The sequence below is a fragment of the Boeremia exigua genome (assembly GCF_020726555.1).
Source record: "Boeremia exigua strain MPI-SDFR-AT-0100 chromosome Unknown C7974scaffold_7, whole genome shotgun sequence".
NCBI classification, from domain to species: domain Eukaryota; kingdom Fungi; phylum Ascomycota; class Dothideomycetes; order Pleosporales; family Didymellaceae; genus Boeremia; species Boeremia exigua.
In genome coordinates, this window is record NW_025763524.1 from 974,286 (window position 1) to 992,368 (window position 18,083).

At 49.8% G+C, this 18,083-nt stretch overlaps 7 protein-coding genes across 7 annotated transcripts; 4 read left to right on the forward strand and 3 right to left on the reverse strand.

Annotated features, from left to right (window-relative positions):
- Positions 1-563: 563 nt before the first annotated feature.
- Positions 564-1,556, forward strand: C7974DRAFT_455590 (NmrA family protein-like protein; the record flags this gene model as incomplete). The annotated part of the gene is made up of 3 exons (XM_046145970.1): positions 564-1,173; positions 1,232-1,376; positions 1,436-1,556. The coding sequence occupies 3 exons, from the start codon at positions 564-566 to the stop codon at positions 1,554-1,556; spliced, it is 876 nt and encodes a 291-aa protein (XP_045996256.1).
- Positions 1,557-2,375: 819 nt separating this feature from the next.
- Positions 2,376-3,707, reverse strand: C7974DRAFT_425138 (uncharacterized protein). Its single transcript, XM_046144461.1, has 2 exons — positions 3,236-3,707; positions 2,376-3,184 (listed from the first exon to the last, which is right to left on the reverse strand). Exons 1-2 carry the CDS (start codon positions 3,672-3,674, stop codon positions 2,436-2,438), a joined length of 1,188 nt encoding a protein of 395 aa, XP_045996257.1. The 5' UTR covers positions 3,675-3,707; the 3' UTR covers positions 2,376-2,435.
- A 1,227-nt stretch (positions 3,708-4,934) lies between these two features.
- C7974DRAFT_455592 (uncharacterized protein) lies at positions 4,935-6,768 on the forward strand (the record flags this gene model as incomplete). The annotated part of the gene is made up of 3 exons (XM_046145971.1): positions 4,935-5,591; positions 5,900-6,079; positions 6,133-6,768. The coding sequence occupies 3 exons, from the start codon at positions 4,935-4,937 to the stop codon at positions 6,766-6,768; spliced, it is 1,473 nt and encodes a 490-aa protein (XP_045996258.1).
- Positions 6,769-8,300: 1,532 nt separating this feature from the next.
- Positions 8,301-9,940, forward strand: C7974DRAFT_434556 (uncharacterized protein; the record flags this gene model as incomplete). The annotated part of the gene is made up of 3 exons (XM_046144997.1): positions 8,301-8,357; positions 8,455-9,817; positions 9,861-9,940. 3 exons carry the CDS (start codon positions 8,301-8,303, stop codon positions 9,938-9,940), a joined length of 1,500 nt encoding a protein of 499 aa, XP_045996259.1.
- Positions 9,941-10,083: 143 nt separating this feature from the next.
- C7974DRAFT_396153 (uncharacterized protein) lies at positions 10,084-11,884 on the reverse strand. Its single transcript, XM_046142045.1, has 2 exons — positions 11,616-11,884; positions 10,084-11,559 (listed from the first exon to the last, which is right to left on the reverse strand). Exons 1-2 carry the CDS (start codon positions 11,812-11,814, stop codon positions 10,535-10,537), a joined length of 1,224 nt encoding a protein of 407 aa, XP_045996260.1. The 5' UTR covers positions 11,815-11,884; the 3' UTR covers positions 10,084-10,534.
- A 786-nt stretch (positions 11,885-12,670) lies between these two features.
- Positions 12,671-13,723, forward strand: C7974DRAFT_376986 (uncharacterized protein; the record flags this gene model as incomplete). The annotated part of the gene is made up of 1 exon (XM_046140322.1): positions 12,671-13,723. The coding sequence occupies one exon, from the start codon at positions 12,671-12,673 to the stop codon at positions 13,721-13,723; it is 1,053 nt and encodes a 350-aa protein (XP_045996261.1).
- Positions 13,724-16,146: 2,423 nt separating this feature from the next.
- On the reverse strand, positions 16,147-17,728 carry C7974DRAFT_455602 (major facilitator superfamily domain-containing protein; the record flags this gene model as incomplete). Its single annotated transcript, XM_046145972.1, has 5 exons — positions 16,147-16,310; positions 16,360-16,786; positions 16,833-17,135; positions 17,187-17,345; positions 17,393-17,728. 5 exons carry the CDS (start codon positions 17,726-17,728, stop codon positions 16,147-16,149), a joined length of 1,389 nt encoding a protein of 462 aa, XP_045996262.1.
- Positions 17,729-18,083: the final 355 nt, after the last annotated feature.

Consider the following 18,083-nt stretch of genomic DNA (forward strand, 5'->3'; position numbering starts at 1 on the left):
TTTTCCAGAACATTACAATTGTGTAGATCTCGAACATCAACATCATATTTGTCCCTTCCGTACCCATACGTTTTTCTTGGACAACTCGGACAATTCAATATTGGAGTCGATATGCTGGAGCGATTCCCATGATACTCAATTGCAACGTAGCACGCCAAGAGAAGGCCTAAGGATTGAGGCTAATTTTGTGTCCTTTGCGACAAAATATCCACCATTCAAGCACTACTTCCCAGTTTGGCCACTGAAAGTGGTGAAGGCTGAGCCATACGAGTCCGTCCGTAGGGTGAACGGAAAACGTGTTGGATGCCAATTGTGCACTTCGATTCTTGGCTTAGTCAGTGTACGATGTGGGGGTAACTTGTGCAATTATTATATTGCGACAGAGCTCCAGAGCCGGAACAGATAGCAGGCAAGAGTAAACTTACGATGTTCGGACGAGTTGCGGACAAGGTTGAAGATGAACATAAAAGCGCGATGTGCATTTTTACAACGGTCTCTACAACCAAGCTCCCCTGTTCCGCCCCCTTCAACCTATAGCTAACACCCTCCCCCGACTACCAACAATGCCTACGACAATCGCAATTGCTGGTATCGGCAGTACCCTGGCACTTCTCGTCGCTAAATCACTGCTGCAACGTCCCGATGTTTACATCCGTGGCACCTCGCGCGACATCACCAAGCTCCCAGACGACCTCAAGTCCTCTTCTCGCGTCACCCTTGTGCAGAGCGGACCATACGACACCGACACATTACGGAAAGTAGTGCACGGCTCCGATGCAGTCGTGTGCTGCTATTTCGCGAGCAATGAAGTCATGATCGACGGCCAAAAGCTGTTAATCGACCTGTGCGAAGAAGAAGGCATCACGCGCTACATCGCCAGCGACTACACCATCGACTTCCGCAAGCTCGATCCGACTGATATGGACATCAAGAACTTCACACTCGAAGTCAGGGACTACTTGACTACGAAGTCCAGGGTCAAGGGCGTGCACATACTGAATGGTTTCTTTATCGAGACATTTCTCGACTACATAGGTCTCTGGAACCCGCAGGCGAAGGAAGTCCGGTACTGGGGCTCCGGAAACGAGAAGTGGGATTTTATCTCGTACAAGACAGGCGCAGACTACGTCGCTGCTGTGACTCTTGATCCAAATGCGTTTGGTTTCTTCAAATGTAGGCCGTCTGATCGACTCGTGCACTCAGTCCACAGTATTAACAATGCATCCTCTAGTCCGAGCCGACCACAAGAGCGCCATGGATATCGCCGAAGACGTCGAGTCTGTGTTCGGCTTCAGGCCTGCGCTTGTGTGCAATGGGTCGCTCGCTGATCTAGCCACACAGTTGGATGGCGCCGGCAACATTAATAACGTTATCTCGTAAGTCGTAATGCTGAGATGTAGCTAGATCTCAAGCTAACACTGTGACTTCTGCACAGCGCTTCGATCTATTTCGTGCTGACTGGGAAGCTTGTTCTTGGTGAAGATCTAGACAACGCAAAGTACCCCTCTGTGCAGCCGGAGTCGTTTTCTGAGGTGCTTCGACGACATTCAAAATAGGAGGTATCCAATTACAATATGTGCATATTAGTTGGACGAGGCGGGGCAAATCGCAAGCGTTTTTTTTACGTCTTGTAGTTGTAAGTGAAAAAATGAGACTTGGTTTTGAGTGTGTATTGCCGAGATAGAGAAGCCGAGATAGAGAAGCCGAGATAGAGATTACCGTCCTCGATCGAATGAAATTCTTACTCTAATCGCTCAGCCTTAAGAAAAAGTGTTCTCTACCAGCCTACCAGTCATACAAGCCACGAATATGACGCTCTACAATCACTAAGAGCGCGGCGTTTGATGCATGTCGGTGAAACACATCGTTCTCACACAGCGCGAGCTAAGGAATCAGAGATCCAGAGCTGTCTCGGCCTGGATACCTCCCTCAGATGTGCTTGTGAAGAGTATGATAGGGGTGTTTTGGAAGCCATCTTGACTGCGGCTAGTGTAGTCGGCTTGTAAGTGTGTTACGCAAGTTCGACATTGTGGAAGCACTCGCTGCGTATGATGGGTCAAAATGAACGCTGACAACGGATATATAACGCTCGTATCCAAAGTCATGCCTAGAATCTGAATAGGAACACGGGGACATATCTTCTGTATGAGATTAGGGGCCGGAACACAGACTCGCGCGGCCGCTCTAATGAATTGTTCTGCATCCTTTGTCTAACCGGTACTCCCCATTCTTTGTGTCACGCGGCCTATTCCTGCTCTTCGATGTTGATACTGGCTATTGCCCTCTGCCGATTATGACAATTGAGCAGGCTTTGTAGGAGGGTCTGTCAGGAATATATGTCTGGTACGTGAAACTCAAGAACGTAGCATTCTCTTAGCGCATACAAAAGGAGGCACTGGTTTGTCCTTTTTTCCCAACAACCATCGCCACTCAAGTCATAGTGTCGCCGGCGTGACTATACGTTCCTTTATCAGTCTTGTACCCAGCTGGACGGTACCTCCCCTCTTGGCTGTTTCTTCGGCGACCACGTTCTTGAGCTCATACATGATCTCCTCTGATTCCTTAGCAAGCTCCTGTAAGTCAGGATCAGAGGTAGGCTCGAAGTCCCACAATATCTGTATGTGTTCGGGTATTTTTGAGATGAGCCACCGAGCTATATGTCCGAGGGAATGGTACCAGCCTGTCCAGTACTCGAGATTATTCTCACCTATTTCGAAAGATATAGTGGCGCTTTCAAGATTAGGGAACGCTTCAAGTGTCTCTGTATAGTACCCATCGCACTCCCATACATCTGTCTTGTTTGCTTCCCAGTACGGCCCCTTTCGGTCAGTGTTAGCCTCGTCTGTATCGAGAACTCGAATTTCGAGTTTCTTGAAACAGGATCGTGTTTCCTCCCTCATATTCTGAGCAATGAGCCGGTCTCGTGGACTGTTCCCCTTGAAGACCCACCAATCGTTACGCGGATCATACGCATTCATAACCAACACCTGGTCTTTGTAAAAGTGATCAACCAGCTCACGATGAACTTGCTGGCAAGTTCGCAGAGCGTCAAGATCGTAACGAGGTAGTGCATGTCGGCGGGGCTCAATATTGCGCAGGATGAGATACGGCTGGCGCGGGAGTATGTAATCATAGGCATGCAACCGAAGCTCAGTCGGCAGATCAAGGAATCGAAAAGGCGGCACTTGAGGTAGTCAGCCTAAGCTCACATGAGTTGGCACTATTAGCTACATACCCAAGCTCACGATGGCATTGATTTTGGCGTGCAAAGATATCTCTAGAAGTCGATCAAGCCTTGGGAGTAGCTGTAGGACTTCTGAGCAAGTGGGGTCGCGGGATTCTTCATTGCCGGTATGGAGGTACGTGTTCTGATAAGTTCTGCCTCGCCACGATGTCTTGCAGATGTCGACAAGAGTTGCTGGAATGCGATCGAATCGGGGCACTGTATCCGCGACTTTGTACAACTCAATCACATCCCACAAGGGCGCTGTATTGGAAGGTTCAATGTCTTTCCAAACCACGGCTTCGGAGTTGACATCTTCTGAGGTGATGGTGTCCAGATCAATATCCTGTTGTTGATGCGAAGGGGTGGGACCGAGAAGTTGGTCAAGAGCGAGCAGTCGAAGAGCCAGCTCCTGCACATCCTGCAAATGATCTGAGACAATTGGATCCATCTCGAATCTTCGAAGGCCGTTTAGTGCTGAACCGCACCTTTTGATGACCGACAGTCAGGCATTGGGGAGGCTGGTGTATTTATACCCGGAGACTTTATCAGATGTGGACTAGCGCTTTACAAGGTGTCGCACAGCGGCACAGCCCTTTGGCGGTTACGGGAGTACCACTGCAGCCTAAACGCCGTCTGACACCTTCTTGGCGCAAGGCTGTTTTACCTATGTCCTGTATGACTTTATCAGATATGGACTAGCGCTTTGCAAGGTGTCGCACAGCCCTTCGGCAGTCACAGGAGTATCCACCGCAGCCTGAACGCCGCCTAACACCTCCTTGGCGCAAGGCTGTTTGACGTCCTGCATAGGTCTACAATTGCTCGTATCAGCGGCTTCCGGTAGCACATCGTATCTATAGAGGAGAGAGTAAGTAGAGACTTGAGGTCCGCCCAAGGGCTTACGAACCAGGTGTTTGGCGTTCAGACCTCCAAGCACGCGGCCAAGACGTTCGGACTGGGAACAACCGAGAATAGATTTGCACCATGAAGGCTCCTACCTATAATCATCTCACGTTACTGTCCACCTACCCCACGCAAGCGATAACTCTTCAGGGAAGCACATTCGTTGTATGTTTTCGTATCGGTATAATCGTACGGGGCTCATTGGGGCGTTGTGGATATTTTGAGAGCGATAAAAAGAGTATCCACTCCTCGGACTGCTTAAAAGGAATCCCGATACAGTGTTTCATGATGCAAAGTGACCTGTCTCTATCTGTATAACATCAGAGAAAATGAGCCGGAGAATGCTGGGGCGGTGTCAAGCCAAGATATATGGAGATCCGATGCATGGCTGGCTCAGATGGTAGTTAGTAGAGCATTAGAACATAAATACATGCTGAGGTCTTCAATTACTAGAAGAGCAAAACAGACACTCCTTTCTGCACATCTTTTCAGTATCCCTTTTCTTATACAGTCATTTCTGAGTTATCGACATAAAGCACTCATTGAACCTATTTATATCGATCATTCCTCCATCATGCGTACAGCTGGTCTGTCGCTTCTTACAGCGCTTACAGCGCTGCACGCCATTACTATCGATGGACTTGTCACTTGCAACCCTGAATCTCCTCTACCGGCAACCTCAATGACTTCACTCTCGGGACTACACGCTCGTCTGGTGTCTGCTCTTTGTCACACTCCATTGGGAGAAGTCGGCACTATTAGCGAGAAATCAGAAGGGGTTGTTTTTGAATTGCGTCGCGGTGGAGCGATGCAGGATGTCGAAGAATGCCAGGTCGCATTTTCTGCTATTATCTCGCAATGTATCAGAACAGACAAGGCCTCTAGTGGTGAGTCTCACGCAGAGGCGGGCATCACTTATCTTGTGTATTCAAGCAGTCCGGACGAGCACCATTGGAACCATGCGCGCACTCCAGGCCCAGTAAAGCCTGCTCCCGTGAAGCCCGGTCCAGTAAAGCCTGCTCCAGTAAAGCCTGCTCCAGTAAAGCCTGCTCCAGTAAAGCCTGCTCCCGTGAAGCCTGCTCCAGTAAAGCCTGCCCCCGTGAAGCCTGCTCCAGTAAAGCCGCCACCAACCCCAGTCAAACCATCACCGGCTCCAGCACCAGCAAAGACGATTAAGATTGGCCCAACAAAGGACTGCAAACAACTAGCTCTGCTTATGCAGACGTCGACTAAAAAAGGAAAGCTCTCTCGCGATATCGAAGAAGATCGGGGTGGATTTGTCGGCAGCAGAGTGGATGTCAATACCAAGAAAGAGTTCGGAAAGAGGGCTCCTGGTGATGATGATGACGACTGGAACGGGCCTGGTGCAGATGATACGACACTCAATCACGAAGGACGTCCCAAAAAGGGAACCGCGTGCGGAATCACGTTTAATGCGTTGAGTTATCCGAAAGCAGAGTCGATGGTACGTATCATTCCTCGGAAGATAACAGCGGTCGTATATCGTCTCGCTTACCGACTAATGCTGATCTTGTTGGACCAATTCAGCCTGCTGCAGCGCCATTCTTTTCGATCGACAGCCCAGACAATTTCTGCGAGACAATTAAATACCAAGAGACTAAAACAGCAGTCTTAGGCGCGAAGAAGTATCATATTGAACACATACTAGAATGGCAGACCGTTGCTAAGTTTTTTGAATGGGTGGATCGTACATCAGAAGCGGCCTCAAAGACATTCAAGAATCCAGACACAACTAACAAACTTCCAGCACAGTTGACCTTTTGCCAGTATTTCAAGGAACAGTGGAAAGGCAGTTATCCTCAAGACCTTACCATTAATGGCAAAACTTTGAAGCCGCTTGACCACATGGCACAAGCGTTTCCCGGTGTAAAGAACCGCGAAGAAGAATTTGTGTGGCTGCAAGCAACCATGAACACTCCAGCAAAGAGCAACGTAAGTATGATCGTAATGTCAAGGTAGACGACACAAATCTAACTCTCCTTTAGATGTGGGCTTATAAAGGAGGAAAGGATGGAGCGGGAACCCTCTACAACGCCGAAAAAATGCGCGAATACATAACTGGAGAAAAATCCGTCGTGAAGGGAAAAAATCTCGAGAAAGTATCCGCCGATCTCGTCGACAAGGCCAAAATCGCCCTACTGAAACTAAAAGCCCTAATGGGCGCCCGCATGTACATGCGATCAAAGACGGTCAGCACCATCTTCAAAAAGCAAAAGGAGGAGATTGGCAAGATGCTAGACGCCATTGATGAGGAGATGCCTAAGAAACCACGCACGCCTCCCAATGGCCACAAGACAATCGATCCGTGGGTCAAGCAAGACCTGGGAGCATTGTGGAACCAGTACATGAACGAGCGGTTCGCCATTGCACACAAGCGCACGCACAACGACATGGACACGTATCTGAAGTTGCTCGACGATAGGTGGTGCGAGGGCAGACCCAAGTCAAGACCTGGATCTCCAGCTGGGTCTCGTCCCAGCTCGCCAATTGATACGCTGGAGGAGTTGTTTGGGGCCATGGATTTGAACGATGTCAAGATGAAGGATCTCTGTCGCTTTTTAGATAAGGTACAGAAGGAGTGGACGGCGGAGAAGGCAAAGCCGTGGGCAAAGCCATGGTAAAGAACCCGGAGAAGAAGCGTAGGAGAAGTTTGCTTCGTAGAACAGCGATAATGCCAGGGCAGGAGCTCTCTACATAGACTAGGTATATGGGTTACATACCGCGCCTTATCAACCAGCTAGCTTCATGGGAATGTATTCTAACTCTTTCAAATGCTAGGTATAGAACAGGATCCTCATTATTATGCATGACTACGTTCGTGAAAATGAGTTCCTTAGGTGTTTTCAATATTGCCTAGTCACTTGATTTCCGACTGGCTTTTTGCAGGTGTGGACACTGTTACCAGAATGAAGTGCTTCGCAGCTCCTCCGACCCGAGCCCGGTTTCCACCCCGGAGTAGCCCCATTTCTACCTAGGTAGCTCCAAGGCACGATTAAAGAAGCAACAAGAAGAGTAAAATACATACAACAGCTAGGGTTCTGTCATAGTCAGCCGGTGCGTTGCTTGAATAAGGCTGAGCCAATAGGAAGCCTTGTTTTTGAAGTCCTATGGTTGTATGTGAGCAAACCGTACGCATATACACACTATATCTTGACACTGTTTCTTTGAGTACTGCTGCGTTCTATATTACATCACGAGCGCAGCATCCTCCACAGCATCGTCAGTCTCTTGGCCGAAATGCTTCAGAACCCGGATCATCCTCACATACGAGACTCCGCCTTCAGACAAACACCCAAAACTATCAGAATTCGAGTGCGTGATATACGTTGGAAACGAGCGGAATCCTTTTGACAAGACCTCTATTGTAGCTCATGGCGAGTCTTCTCACTGATGTCTCGGCTATAGAAACACCAGTTGAATCTTAAAGACTTAACTCATTTAGTACACGGACCCGCATACGCGGAGTCTGAGGGAGGGTAAGATATCGTTCGAAGTGATTGAGTAATGTCAGTTGGTTGGCCACAAATTCAATTGGTAGTTTGCAGACTGTTCGCTACCAAGTACGAACAGGGCGGAGTCTTTCAGGAATATCTGCTAGGCCCCGCTCACCATACCCATCCCAAAAAGACACCCATGGGACTAACAGTTGGCAGTCTAGTTTAAGTTGCATCCTAGTGCTTTCGGTCTCTTTTTGTGTTTCCAAGCCAGGCCAAGCCATGCCTCGGCCGAGGACCTTTCCAATGCACCATACAGGCCACCACCAGATTTCGGTAATTTCACGGTGTCGCTTGGAGCTGGTATGCAGTGGATATATATGTTTCGAGGCTTAGATAGATATGTTTCTTTGATTGGGTGTAGGATTGTTACCTCGTCGGCTGAAGGGAAACCCGCGATCCGTTGGAAGATTTAGTTTTGCTAAGCCTCTCAGGACATGACGACGACAAGCAACGACCAAACCTCCGTACATGTCCGACCCTCCGAGTCGCCTCATTCGTAGCGATACCAAGATGCAAAAGATCCGCTTAGTCCAAGCTGTGGCGTGTAGAGCTTGCAACAGCTCCGCAGTATATAATCTGATCATGTCCTTTTGCAACTGCTAAACAACTCCTCCATCGCAACCATCCATCTCTCAACGTCACGAAAGCTGCGAATTATGATTGGTTATCTTCTTCAGTTGGCCTTACTCCTGCCCGTACTTACTTTGTCCACTGTACGTTGTGAAATGAGCCAAAACGTGATATCAAGGCTGACACAAAAAGCGAACGTCGAACATTTCAAGTATTGGAGCATGGGATAGTCCAATAAAGCCCTTCAATCCCTCTGCCGCGCCAGCATTTGAAGGGCGTGCAACCAAGGCCAATCCTCTGAGGCCGAAGACTCGGTACAGTCCGGGTACTATGACATTCCACCGTGACTCCGGAAACACTCGAACCGACGACTATCTTGGACCACTGGGTCAAAACATCCAAGTCGCATCCACCAAGATTATCAAACCCTCGCCCCTTTTCTGGGATGACGAAGGGCGACTGACTGCTGGAGGAGTATGTAATGAGACCACAGACTGCATAGTTGCTCTGGATCCAGACACATTTGAGATCAAGGCAACATGGATGGGCACAACAGCAAACGGCTCGCAGATTTTTTTCCCCTACCTGGCCTACTCAAGTTTCTACCAAGGTCGCCTCGTAACTCCAGCCATTGGTCCTCGTGTTTTGGAGATCCAGCGCACAGATTCCGGGAACCACACGGAATTCCAGGTAGTCCGTGAGACTGATTTGTCCAGTATCGTTGGCAACAACAGTCAGGTTTTCAACTCCGCGTTCGACGCCGAAGGAAATCTATGGTTCACTACAGGAGGATTCCCAGGGTTTGAGCTCGGCGAGATTGTCACGAGTGTCATCATCGGGTATCTCACTCCTGCTGGAGTTGCTCATTATATCGATCTTCCGAACACTTCCGTGGAAAATGCCTTTGCCTTGAGCGGCTCTATCGTATACGTCCTTACTGGGCCCGCAGGCAGTAACGACCATGCGAATGCGACAGGGCATTTATACGCTCTCCAGGCAACTTCCGAAGGCGACGGGGTCAAAATTATCTACAAAGAAGAATACGATGCCGGCGACAGCGTCAAACCAGGTGGTGTTGCTCGCGGATCAGGATCCTCGCCAGGCCTCCTGGGAGACGAATACGTTGCATTCACTGACAATGCCAATGGACGCATCAACACGCTCTTCTTCAAACAGGTAAAAGAAACCTCCAGTGGGAGCAATCTTGTGTGCAAGGCCCCCATGTTCGCTGTCAACGCCAGTTCGACCGACAATGCGATTGGTGGCTACTTTAATGGCGAAACATACAGCGTCTTCGTCACGAACATGTATGGAGCCCCAACAGTCATCTCGCCCTACAATTCTTCAGCATCGGTTGACTCCCCATCGCAAAACGTCTCCATGCCCGCTTCAGGTCTCGCCCGAGTGGATTTTGATCCTGTGACTGGGTTGTGCAAAACTACATGGGAAGTCGATCTACGCGCAACTGGTATTCCAACTCTCTCTACTGCTTCTGGACTTGTGTACCAGTATAGTCAGGATCCTGAACAAGCTCTCAACGGTTCTTACGCGTGGTACTTTACAGCTATTGATTATCGTACCGGCGAGATAGTCTGGCGCGTATGTACGCGCTGGCACTGGCGGTTTGTTCAATAACAACTATCAAGGTATCGCCCTAGGACCGGATGGTGCTGTGTACTCTTGGGTGTCAGGTGGTGTTGTAAAGATCTACGACGGAGACTTTTAAGTAGGCTCTAGACTGTATCGGAATATGTGCAATCCATAGTCACCAGATGTGAGTAAAACAACCGATTCTAGAGTAGATCTTGAAACAGATACAGTGGTTCTATAGAATAACATTAAGCTACTAAGCTACCTAGTTAATACAAGGCTTGAGTATAGTTGTTGGCAATTTGTGCAGACCCCTACAACCATGGAACAGATTACACGATATAGGTACGTACCATGGTAGCAAGCAGCAAATCATCCTCTTATTGGTCAATTCCCACGTTGTCGCCCTGCAGGACGGTTTACCAGACTCCTATAGCCAATCAGAGGCCTTTACTACCTATAGATGCATCTCTGCTCCATGGTTGAGGGGGTCTGCACATTCTTTCAAGCACCGATATAGTCTGCAGCCCACAGTATGGTTTTTGACAATGAGCCACAGCTAGTACGGTTTCTTCTAGCGCATCTCGTGTGGAGTTTTACGTGACAATCATAGATGACTTCAACCGGATAACTCTCAACGAGCGCGCATTGGCTCGTGAAGCAGGTGAGAGATATGCCGTCTCGACCAGGGTCTAATCTCGACGAGGCTTACGAAGTACTGTAACATAGCCTAAGGAATAGCAACAGCGTTGCTCCTGGCACTAGCAGTATCTCTGTAATTATCCCACTTGATTTGCTCGTCTCTCCTCAGTGTTCCCGGAAAGAAGGTTTCGAGCATACTACTCCCAATACCTGGAATTTCCTCCTCGATCGCAAACAGCGCAGGCATGACTTTCGATTTCGAGATAACCTTCTCAAACTTCAATGGTAACCCGTATGCAGATGGATCACGCCGCCAACCCGCGATCACAATATTCTGCACTATCCCGATACCGCCCACGGCGAGCAGAAACCAGGTGTTTGTCTTGATTCCCGAGGCGCAAATAAGCAGAACAACCCAAAGCACAGCGAGCAAGACGATAATGGTGCGTGTAGTCAGAGAAGCGGTGAAGTCGACGCTCGTCTGGCCCGCCGCAAGGCTCTCGAGGTCTAAACCATGTCCTGGATCTCGAACAATGATAGCGTGCTGAGCACCGTTACCACGGGTTATGATCACATCTTTGGGTTTTTTAAGACGGCGACACGACCATTTCTCCGTCCGCCATTGTCGTAGCGATCCAGAGAGGAAGGCGAGCACAATGCCCGCGAATGTTATAAGCAAAATGGACCAGTCTCCCCATATCCCGAATGGAATGGCAGCGACCCCAAGCTGGAAGACGACAACGGCGAAACAGCTCCAGTACAGAGCGTCCCGGGATATCTGACCCGGTTCGGCAGGTTTGGCGCGGTAGATGGCAATACACAGCCCGGCTTGCGTAGGTCGTTCTTGCAAACCCCCCGAGCCCTTGTCGTTTGCCTCAGCATTTTGCTTATCCAGCTCCCACCTCTCATTGATGATCTGGTCGACTCCCTTTCGCACATCAGAATGCGTCCAGCTCTCGTAATCGCGCACAATACGCCCTAAAATCCAACTAGTGTTACTACGGCTGTACGCCGACTTCCCATTGATCACAATACAATCGCAATCTGGTGGTGGCATGAGTTTGTTTGCGCCGACGGCGGAGACAACGGCGGTTACAGCGTATGCGACCCAACCTGGAGAATTGTCAGCTTCCAGGTCAAAAAGTTGCAAGAAAACTGTGCAGGCGCACCGAAAGAGAAGGTCACGGGAGTCAGCCCTGTGCCTGCAAGTTGCGCGAGCGCGCGTCCCACCACGTCGCCGCCGAGGATGAGAAGCACAGAAAATACATCGCCGGGATTTGTGAGCTGGTCTTTGAACTCGCTGGATGGTAGATGGAGGTTGAAAGCGGCGCGCTGCGCGAGCGCGCGGATGCTGGCAATCGGAGCCATTACGTGCAGGGTGGTCGCACCTTGATGCTACGGAGGGTAGCAAGAGCTCAAGACCAGAGGTACGTGTGAGTTTTAACCTTATTTCCTGATGTTGCTGCTGACTGCAGGGCGATCGAGCTCGCTAACGCAAGCTGCGCCTTTGGCGTCAGCTGAAAGACCCGTCCCACCTCAGCTGAATACCTGACGAACAGCGAACAGCGAATCGCGAAAGACGTGAGACATCAAGACCTCTGGCATGCTATGTGCCCTGATTCCCGCACAAACGTACTCATTCTGTGTACACACTCTGAGAGATGGGATGCTACGTGGAAGTCGACAAGGAAACTGTTTGCCGGTGTTGGTGCCGCTGGTGGCTTTGTCTACCTACCTAGGTAGGCACCACGTCCTGCGGTCAACAATTTGCCAGCGACATCTTCAGCCATCTCTCTAGCCAATCCTTAGCCGCATTCACGTTGGGTACAAGGTATGATGTACAGGGACGCTGTTCCTTGCAAGGTTAACCTACAGAAGCGAGTCTTCGAAGAAGCTTGACATGGAGGCGGAACAGCTCCGGAGCCGCAGCCACCAACATTCCGAGGTCGTGCCGTGTGCAAGACGCCTCTTCGCAGTTCCGCGAGCACAGCCGATGCATCGCACTATCGATCCGACTATAGTCTGCGGCTGAACAGCGAACAAGAAAGTCTAGCAGACTATGACGCTGTCACAGACACGGAGCAGGGTCGGGCTGCATCTGTGCTCCCATCCTGCCGCCTGCCTGGCATACTACAAAAGCAGACAGTGTGTCCGTATGTCTGTCTTGGAATCAAACTCTCACTGAACTCAGACAAAAGCAATTTAACTACACCATAGCCCCGCAATGGCCTTCATACCACAACCCTATGGACCAGATGGCGAGTCAATGGTGGCGGAGATACCATGGACTCTGCCCTCTGCGATCTACTCTGGCTCGTTGGATGGATCAGACTTCGAAGTCTTCCCTGAGCAATCTAGTTGGCTGCCACGCAGTGGGGAGGAGTGGAAATCTCTAATTTCCAAAACAGATCAACATTTTGCTGCTTTCTTGCAAATATGGCTTCTGTCAGGACTTCTTAATTTTATCTTCCAGAGACCAATCAATATAGCAGACTTAATACCCGAAGAACACGAGGCTCGTGGCAAGGGAAAGATTCCTGCCGATCAAGTACTGACACCAGAAATGCTGATACCACTGGTTGAGCAGCTCAACGCCCTGCCTGGCTCCCACGAAGAGGTCCTTAGGCGTAGACGGTGCTGGTGGAAAGTGAAGCGCATCCACTCGAAACTAGACACAAACGGCGAGGGAGGCTACATCCGGTACCTAAGTGACGAAGAGCGCGCCTTCCAATACACCCTCGAAAGCTGGATTACTGAATTCGATTTCCACGATCCACGTCCAAATTTCGATCGTGTCCTCCTCGACATACTTCTGGTGTTCTTTGAGTCCGTTCTTTGGCAGAAGCGGGCGAGCGACAGCACGCCAACACCCAGCGGATCGTTCTCAGAGATCACAAAATTGAAGCCAATCGCTACCAATCAAAGATCTTTCGAGTTTTTGGTTAACATCACGGGGCAGTTTCCCTCTACGGTTTATCGCTTGTATTCGAGGTTGGAATCTCCAGCATACTTCTACTTCATCAACATGCGGGCCTGGCAGGGCAAGAACGTCGAGCATAGGACTTGTCCCATACGCCAATGCAAACTGACAAGCATCGAAGAGGGTCACTACCACCGTCGACATTTCGACTGTTGTTGCGGAGAGATCTGCGAAGATCTTGTAGCTAGCCAGTCAGACCTTCTTGCCATCCTTCATGACGGGGGACTTCCATTGATCAGGCTCTGCGACGAAAAAGAGAAAACTCAAATAGTCTACACGTCATCAACGGAGAAATAGTCTAAACTTTACGTGGCAATATCGCACGTCTGGTCGATGGACTCGGCCATGATAGTGATAACACTCTGTATCATTGCCAGTTCCAGCACATCTCGAACATGGTCCGGAGACTCACAGATTCAAACATTACGGTGGATACAATATGGATGGACACCCTTTGCATACCTCGAAAGACTGCCGTAACACCTGGTGACGAGTCGTTTCGCAAAGCCAAACAAAAGGCGATCTCTTTCATCCGCAAGTCGTTCCTTGAAGCAACAGCGGTGCTTGTACTAGACGCGTGGCTCATGACTATGCCACACAAGCGTCTGTCAGATGCCGAAGTTCTGATGCGGATCCTCAATTCACCGTGGAACACTCGACTTTGGACATTTCAGGAAGGAGCAATGGCGCAGAAACTACTCTTTCAGTTCGCAGATGGTGTCTATGACATTAATGTGGGCATGGTTCGTCTTCGAGAGCTGACAGACATCTTCATCATTCATACCCTCAAGCGCAGTATTGATCGTCTGTACACACAATTGCGTGGATTCTACAGAGAAGGTTGTTGCCTAACCCACAAGCTCAGCGATGCAGTCAAGGCGGTACGGTTGCGAGCCTCAACTCTAGCGGCAGACGAACCGCTTTGTCTAGCCGCTCTTCTGGACCTCGACCTCTCACGCTTGGCTCCGCTGGATGAAAAGGATCGTATGATCGAATTCTGGCGAATGATTGAGACGCACTCGTTCGAACTGTTTGTTCTCAAGACAAAGCGTCTGCAGACCCCTGGGTTTCGTTGGGCTCCACAATCACTGTTACTACATTACGAGAGAGCCCCTGCTTTCGCGCCAGCCCCGGAGATATACAAGCTCATGCCTCGGTCTGAACATTGCATAGGGGCAACACGTTACGGATTCTACATGAATATTGTGACAGATACACTCGGAGCTATGACAATCGCATTCGATATGGGTTCCGATCCGATGCTTCCGTTGGAACAAGTGATGTTCCATATTGAGGCAGACCTGATCTCCCACCCGAGTGCGACCTGGACACAGATATCGGAGCACGAATTTGAGAACCCAAAAATAGAGCTTATGAAGCATTACCAAACGCGCAAAGTTGTGTTCATTCTTCTCGCTGACGAGAGACACGACCAAGCCTCGTTCGGCAGCCTAGAGGCAGAGTTTGGGGGAGTGATGCGCGAAGGGTTCCTTGTTGCCCTGGGAGATGACGGGGATAGCACGATGATCAAATGTGGGCAGACGCTCCACCATGCTGAATTGCCTTGCGACAAATGCCAATCTCTGCGGGAACGACCCACTAACGAAAATGTTGCCACAGAACCGGTTACCATTGCCGAGAGCAATGTCAGGGCACTCCACGAAGATTGTGGAGAACTCCGGGACCATCAACATTGGAAAGAGACAATATACATCTGTCCAGCCAGGATGAAATTGTTGAGCACTGTAGAGGGTCCAGGCAGATCGAGGCTGCAAACTTTTCGCGACGATTTTAATGCAATTAGGCACAGTCAGATACATGAGTCCAAAAGCATCGACGTACCGCCTCACGTTTCCTTTGGTCGATGGAGGGAAGAATATTGGAGAATAATATAGCTATTATGTTGTAAAAGGGCGAGGCGGATGTGATTATGCGATTTGCTGATGGCTCTACCAGAAAGATGCTGGGCACTTTGAGAGGATAAGCCGGTGAACACGCTCTAGACTTCCACGAGCTGAGAGACGCCCCTACGAACGGTGTCCTAAGAGATGACTTTGTGTACGACGCAGAAACGTTTGCCACATACGGTCACTACCTCAGCGAATGCAAGCACTCTTGCATTGTCTCTTACAACTACCGAATCCATCCTTGTTCGAGGCATGATCAATTTCTTAACTAGCTTTCGCTGTGTAGCACCTGCAATAACAACAACGTGGCACCAGAATAAAGTCGAGCGACAGTGCACTACCGAGCTAGGTCGTAGCGCGATGGACCAGGGGCTCCTGCAGAAGCCGTTGCACATTGTTGATCACAGATGCTTCTCGCGCACTTTCTAGCTTCGCACTTCCATTCCTCTATACCGCTCTACTAACGGCTGTCCAGGAGCTGATACAGAGCACCATCACGTTCCGGAAGTCGCGGAGCGTAACAGATAATCAGTCGGTTTCTCCTTGGGCTGCGTATTTCTGGAGATAAGAGTATCGCTGGCCCCTGGTGGCAAGCTGGGGACATTGTATTATAACCCAAACTGGCAAGTTAATAGAGCTAATCGTGCACTGTAGGCAGAGGACTTGACCTCTTTTTCTTTCTTTCCTACCACATACCTATTTTATTTGTACTTTTATTCTAACAAAATCACACTTGTACTACTTGATAAATACACAACACGTAACCAGAACAACTCGTCCTTGCACATATAACCTTTTTTATCCGACCATGTGCTATGTTTGCCCTACTTGTATTGTGAACTGAACAAGCACAGTGCTAACGAGAAAGATTGCTGCCGAAAGGGTAGACGTCCACCCAATGCCAATGACCTGGATCAGCGGGAGACAAACAGCCGTAGCAAGACTCGAGATCGAATAACGCATGAGATAGTGGGTAGCTGTGATCTCCATGAGCTTGGTACTTGATCAGTCCTCAAGGCTACTTACCCGATGCTTCAGCGCACTTGTCTTGGAACGCATCGAGAATATACGTGTTCAAGCTCGGAAAAGTCATCGTTTGCGCGACGCCTTGGAAGAACATGGTGATGACCGGCAACGGTATGCCTCCAACGCGCCTGTCGAGGGTCCATCCGTACAGAACCATCAGGCCCGGCAGGACAACCCCGAGAAGCGGCAGACTGCCCCGGAGTCGATCCTCTGGTAGCCGAGAACCGCGCTTCTCGATCCATCGTTTGACGAAATAGTCGGCCCATCTGCCTCCAGCCAGGGTGCCGATGAGATAGCCCGCGCCAGGAGCGATGTAAAGAAGACCAGATTGCAAGGGAGTCGTCAGGTGTAGTCGCGGGTTCAGTATCAGGCGGAGGGGTGTCAGTAGCACATACATATTCCATCCCATTGAGGACGAGGCGAACGCCTGAAACATGCTCAGTAAAGCCATATTTGTCTGAGAGGAGACGTACCACTGAGACGAGATTCTGTTTGGTGAAGAGCTTCAAAACTCGAACCGGATTAGACGCTTTGCCAACAAATCGTATAGATTTGATAAGACCCAGGTCTTTGGAGACAAGCGAGTTGGCTGATTGAAGAGTCTCCTCAAGTACAAGTATGACCTGAATCGTCGCCAATGCTCCAAGAGCCGTCTGCATCCAGAATATGGCCCTCCAGGAAGCATACGTCACGATAATGCCGCCGATAACCGGTCCCAGCGCAGGACCGACCATGGTTCCGCTCAGAAACCACCCAAGAGAAGTGCCTCGCTCAGTCTGTCCGCCGGCGTTAAACCACCTCAGACGAACGCACTGCTTCTGACTTACCGGATGGTATATGTCGGATATACAACTGGACCCAAGTATCAGGAAGGCTGTCCCTTGCCATGCAGTTACAGCTCGGAATACAAAGAACATCGGTAGCGAAGGCGAGAGTGCAGTTCCGAGAGAAGCGAGGGTGAACATAGACGTGCTTACAAGGTAGACCTAGGTTCATTGGTATGTAGGATAAGGGAAGCTGGATCTAGACTTACCGGCCGCCTACCAAGTGCGTCAGCCCATGGACCCCATAGTAACGACGATATTCCCATGAACAGGAGATAGATTGAATTGCTGATGTTGATTACATTAGGAGTAGATTCGAATGTGTCCACAACTTCAGGGACTGCAGCCAGGATGCTGGTAGTAGAAAGATTAGCAAGCAAGCCGCAGTAGGCAAACGTCGCAGTCATCAGTCTCTTATTGCGCACACTAAACCGTTCGTACACAGCAACATACACGAGGACGTCAGCATCAGGCTGGTCTATGCTTCGGCTTGCGTCTGCGGTCCCTGCCAAAGGTATAGTAGTAGCCGCTGGAACGTCTCGCATCGTCGGTAGCCGTGCTGCTAATTAGATCTGTAGTGAGTAACGATAAAGACCTTTTCGGTGTGATGGTTTAAAGTGTATGCATGTGGGGAGGGACCGGATACATTTTCCTGACATGTCCCGTTCTTTACGTACTGCGGCGAACGTTCCGTCGCCGATGTGCGGAATCAGCGACGCCAAGCTGTCAATGTAAATTCCGAGCCCCAATGATGCCTCAACGCGCAACAAGTGTAGCTTGCATTAGCGCTGAACCCCGAATTAAGTATGTAGATCAACATGGACGATGAAGGTGTTGAATGCCGAAACCTACTAGTCACAGTATGATTTGATTACACTCGTCTTCAAGCTGAAGCTGGAA

Excerpts from the sequence above, each read along its gene's own strand:
- C7974DRAFT_425138 (XM_046144461.1), bottom strand. The coding sequence starts at position 3,674 with ATGGATCCAATTGTCTCAGATCATTTGCAGGATGTGCAGGAGCTGGCT. Across the intron at positions 3,185-3,235 it reads CAATGCCATCGTGAGCTTGG|TGCCGCCTTTTCGATTCCTT; the intron begins GTATGTAGCTAA and ends GACTACCTCAAG.
- C7974DRAFT_396153 (XM_046142045.1), bottom strand. The coding sequence starts at position 11,814 with ATGGCTCCGATTGCCAGCATCCGCGCGCTCGCGCAGCGCGCCGCTTTC. Across the intron at positions 11,560-11,615 it reads TCCCGTGACCTTCTCTTTCG|GTTGGGTCGCATACGCTGTA; the intron begins GTGCGCCTGCAC and ends ACAATTCTCCAG.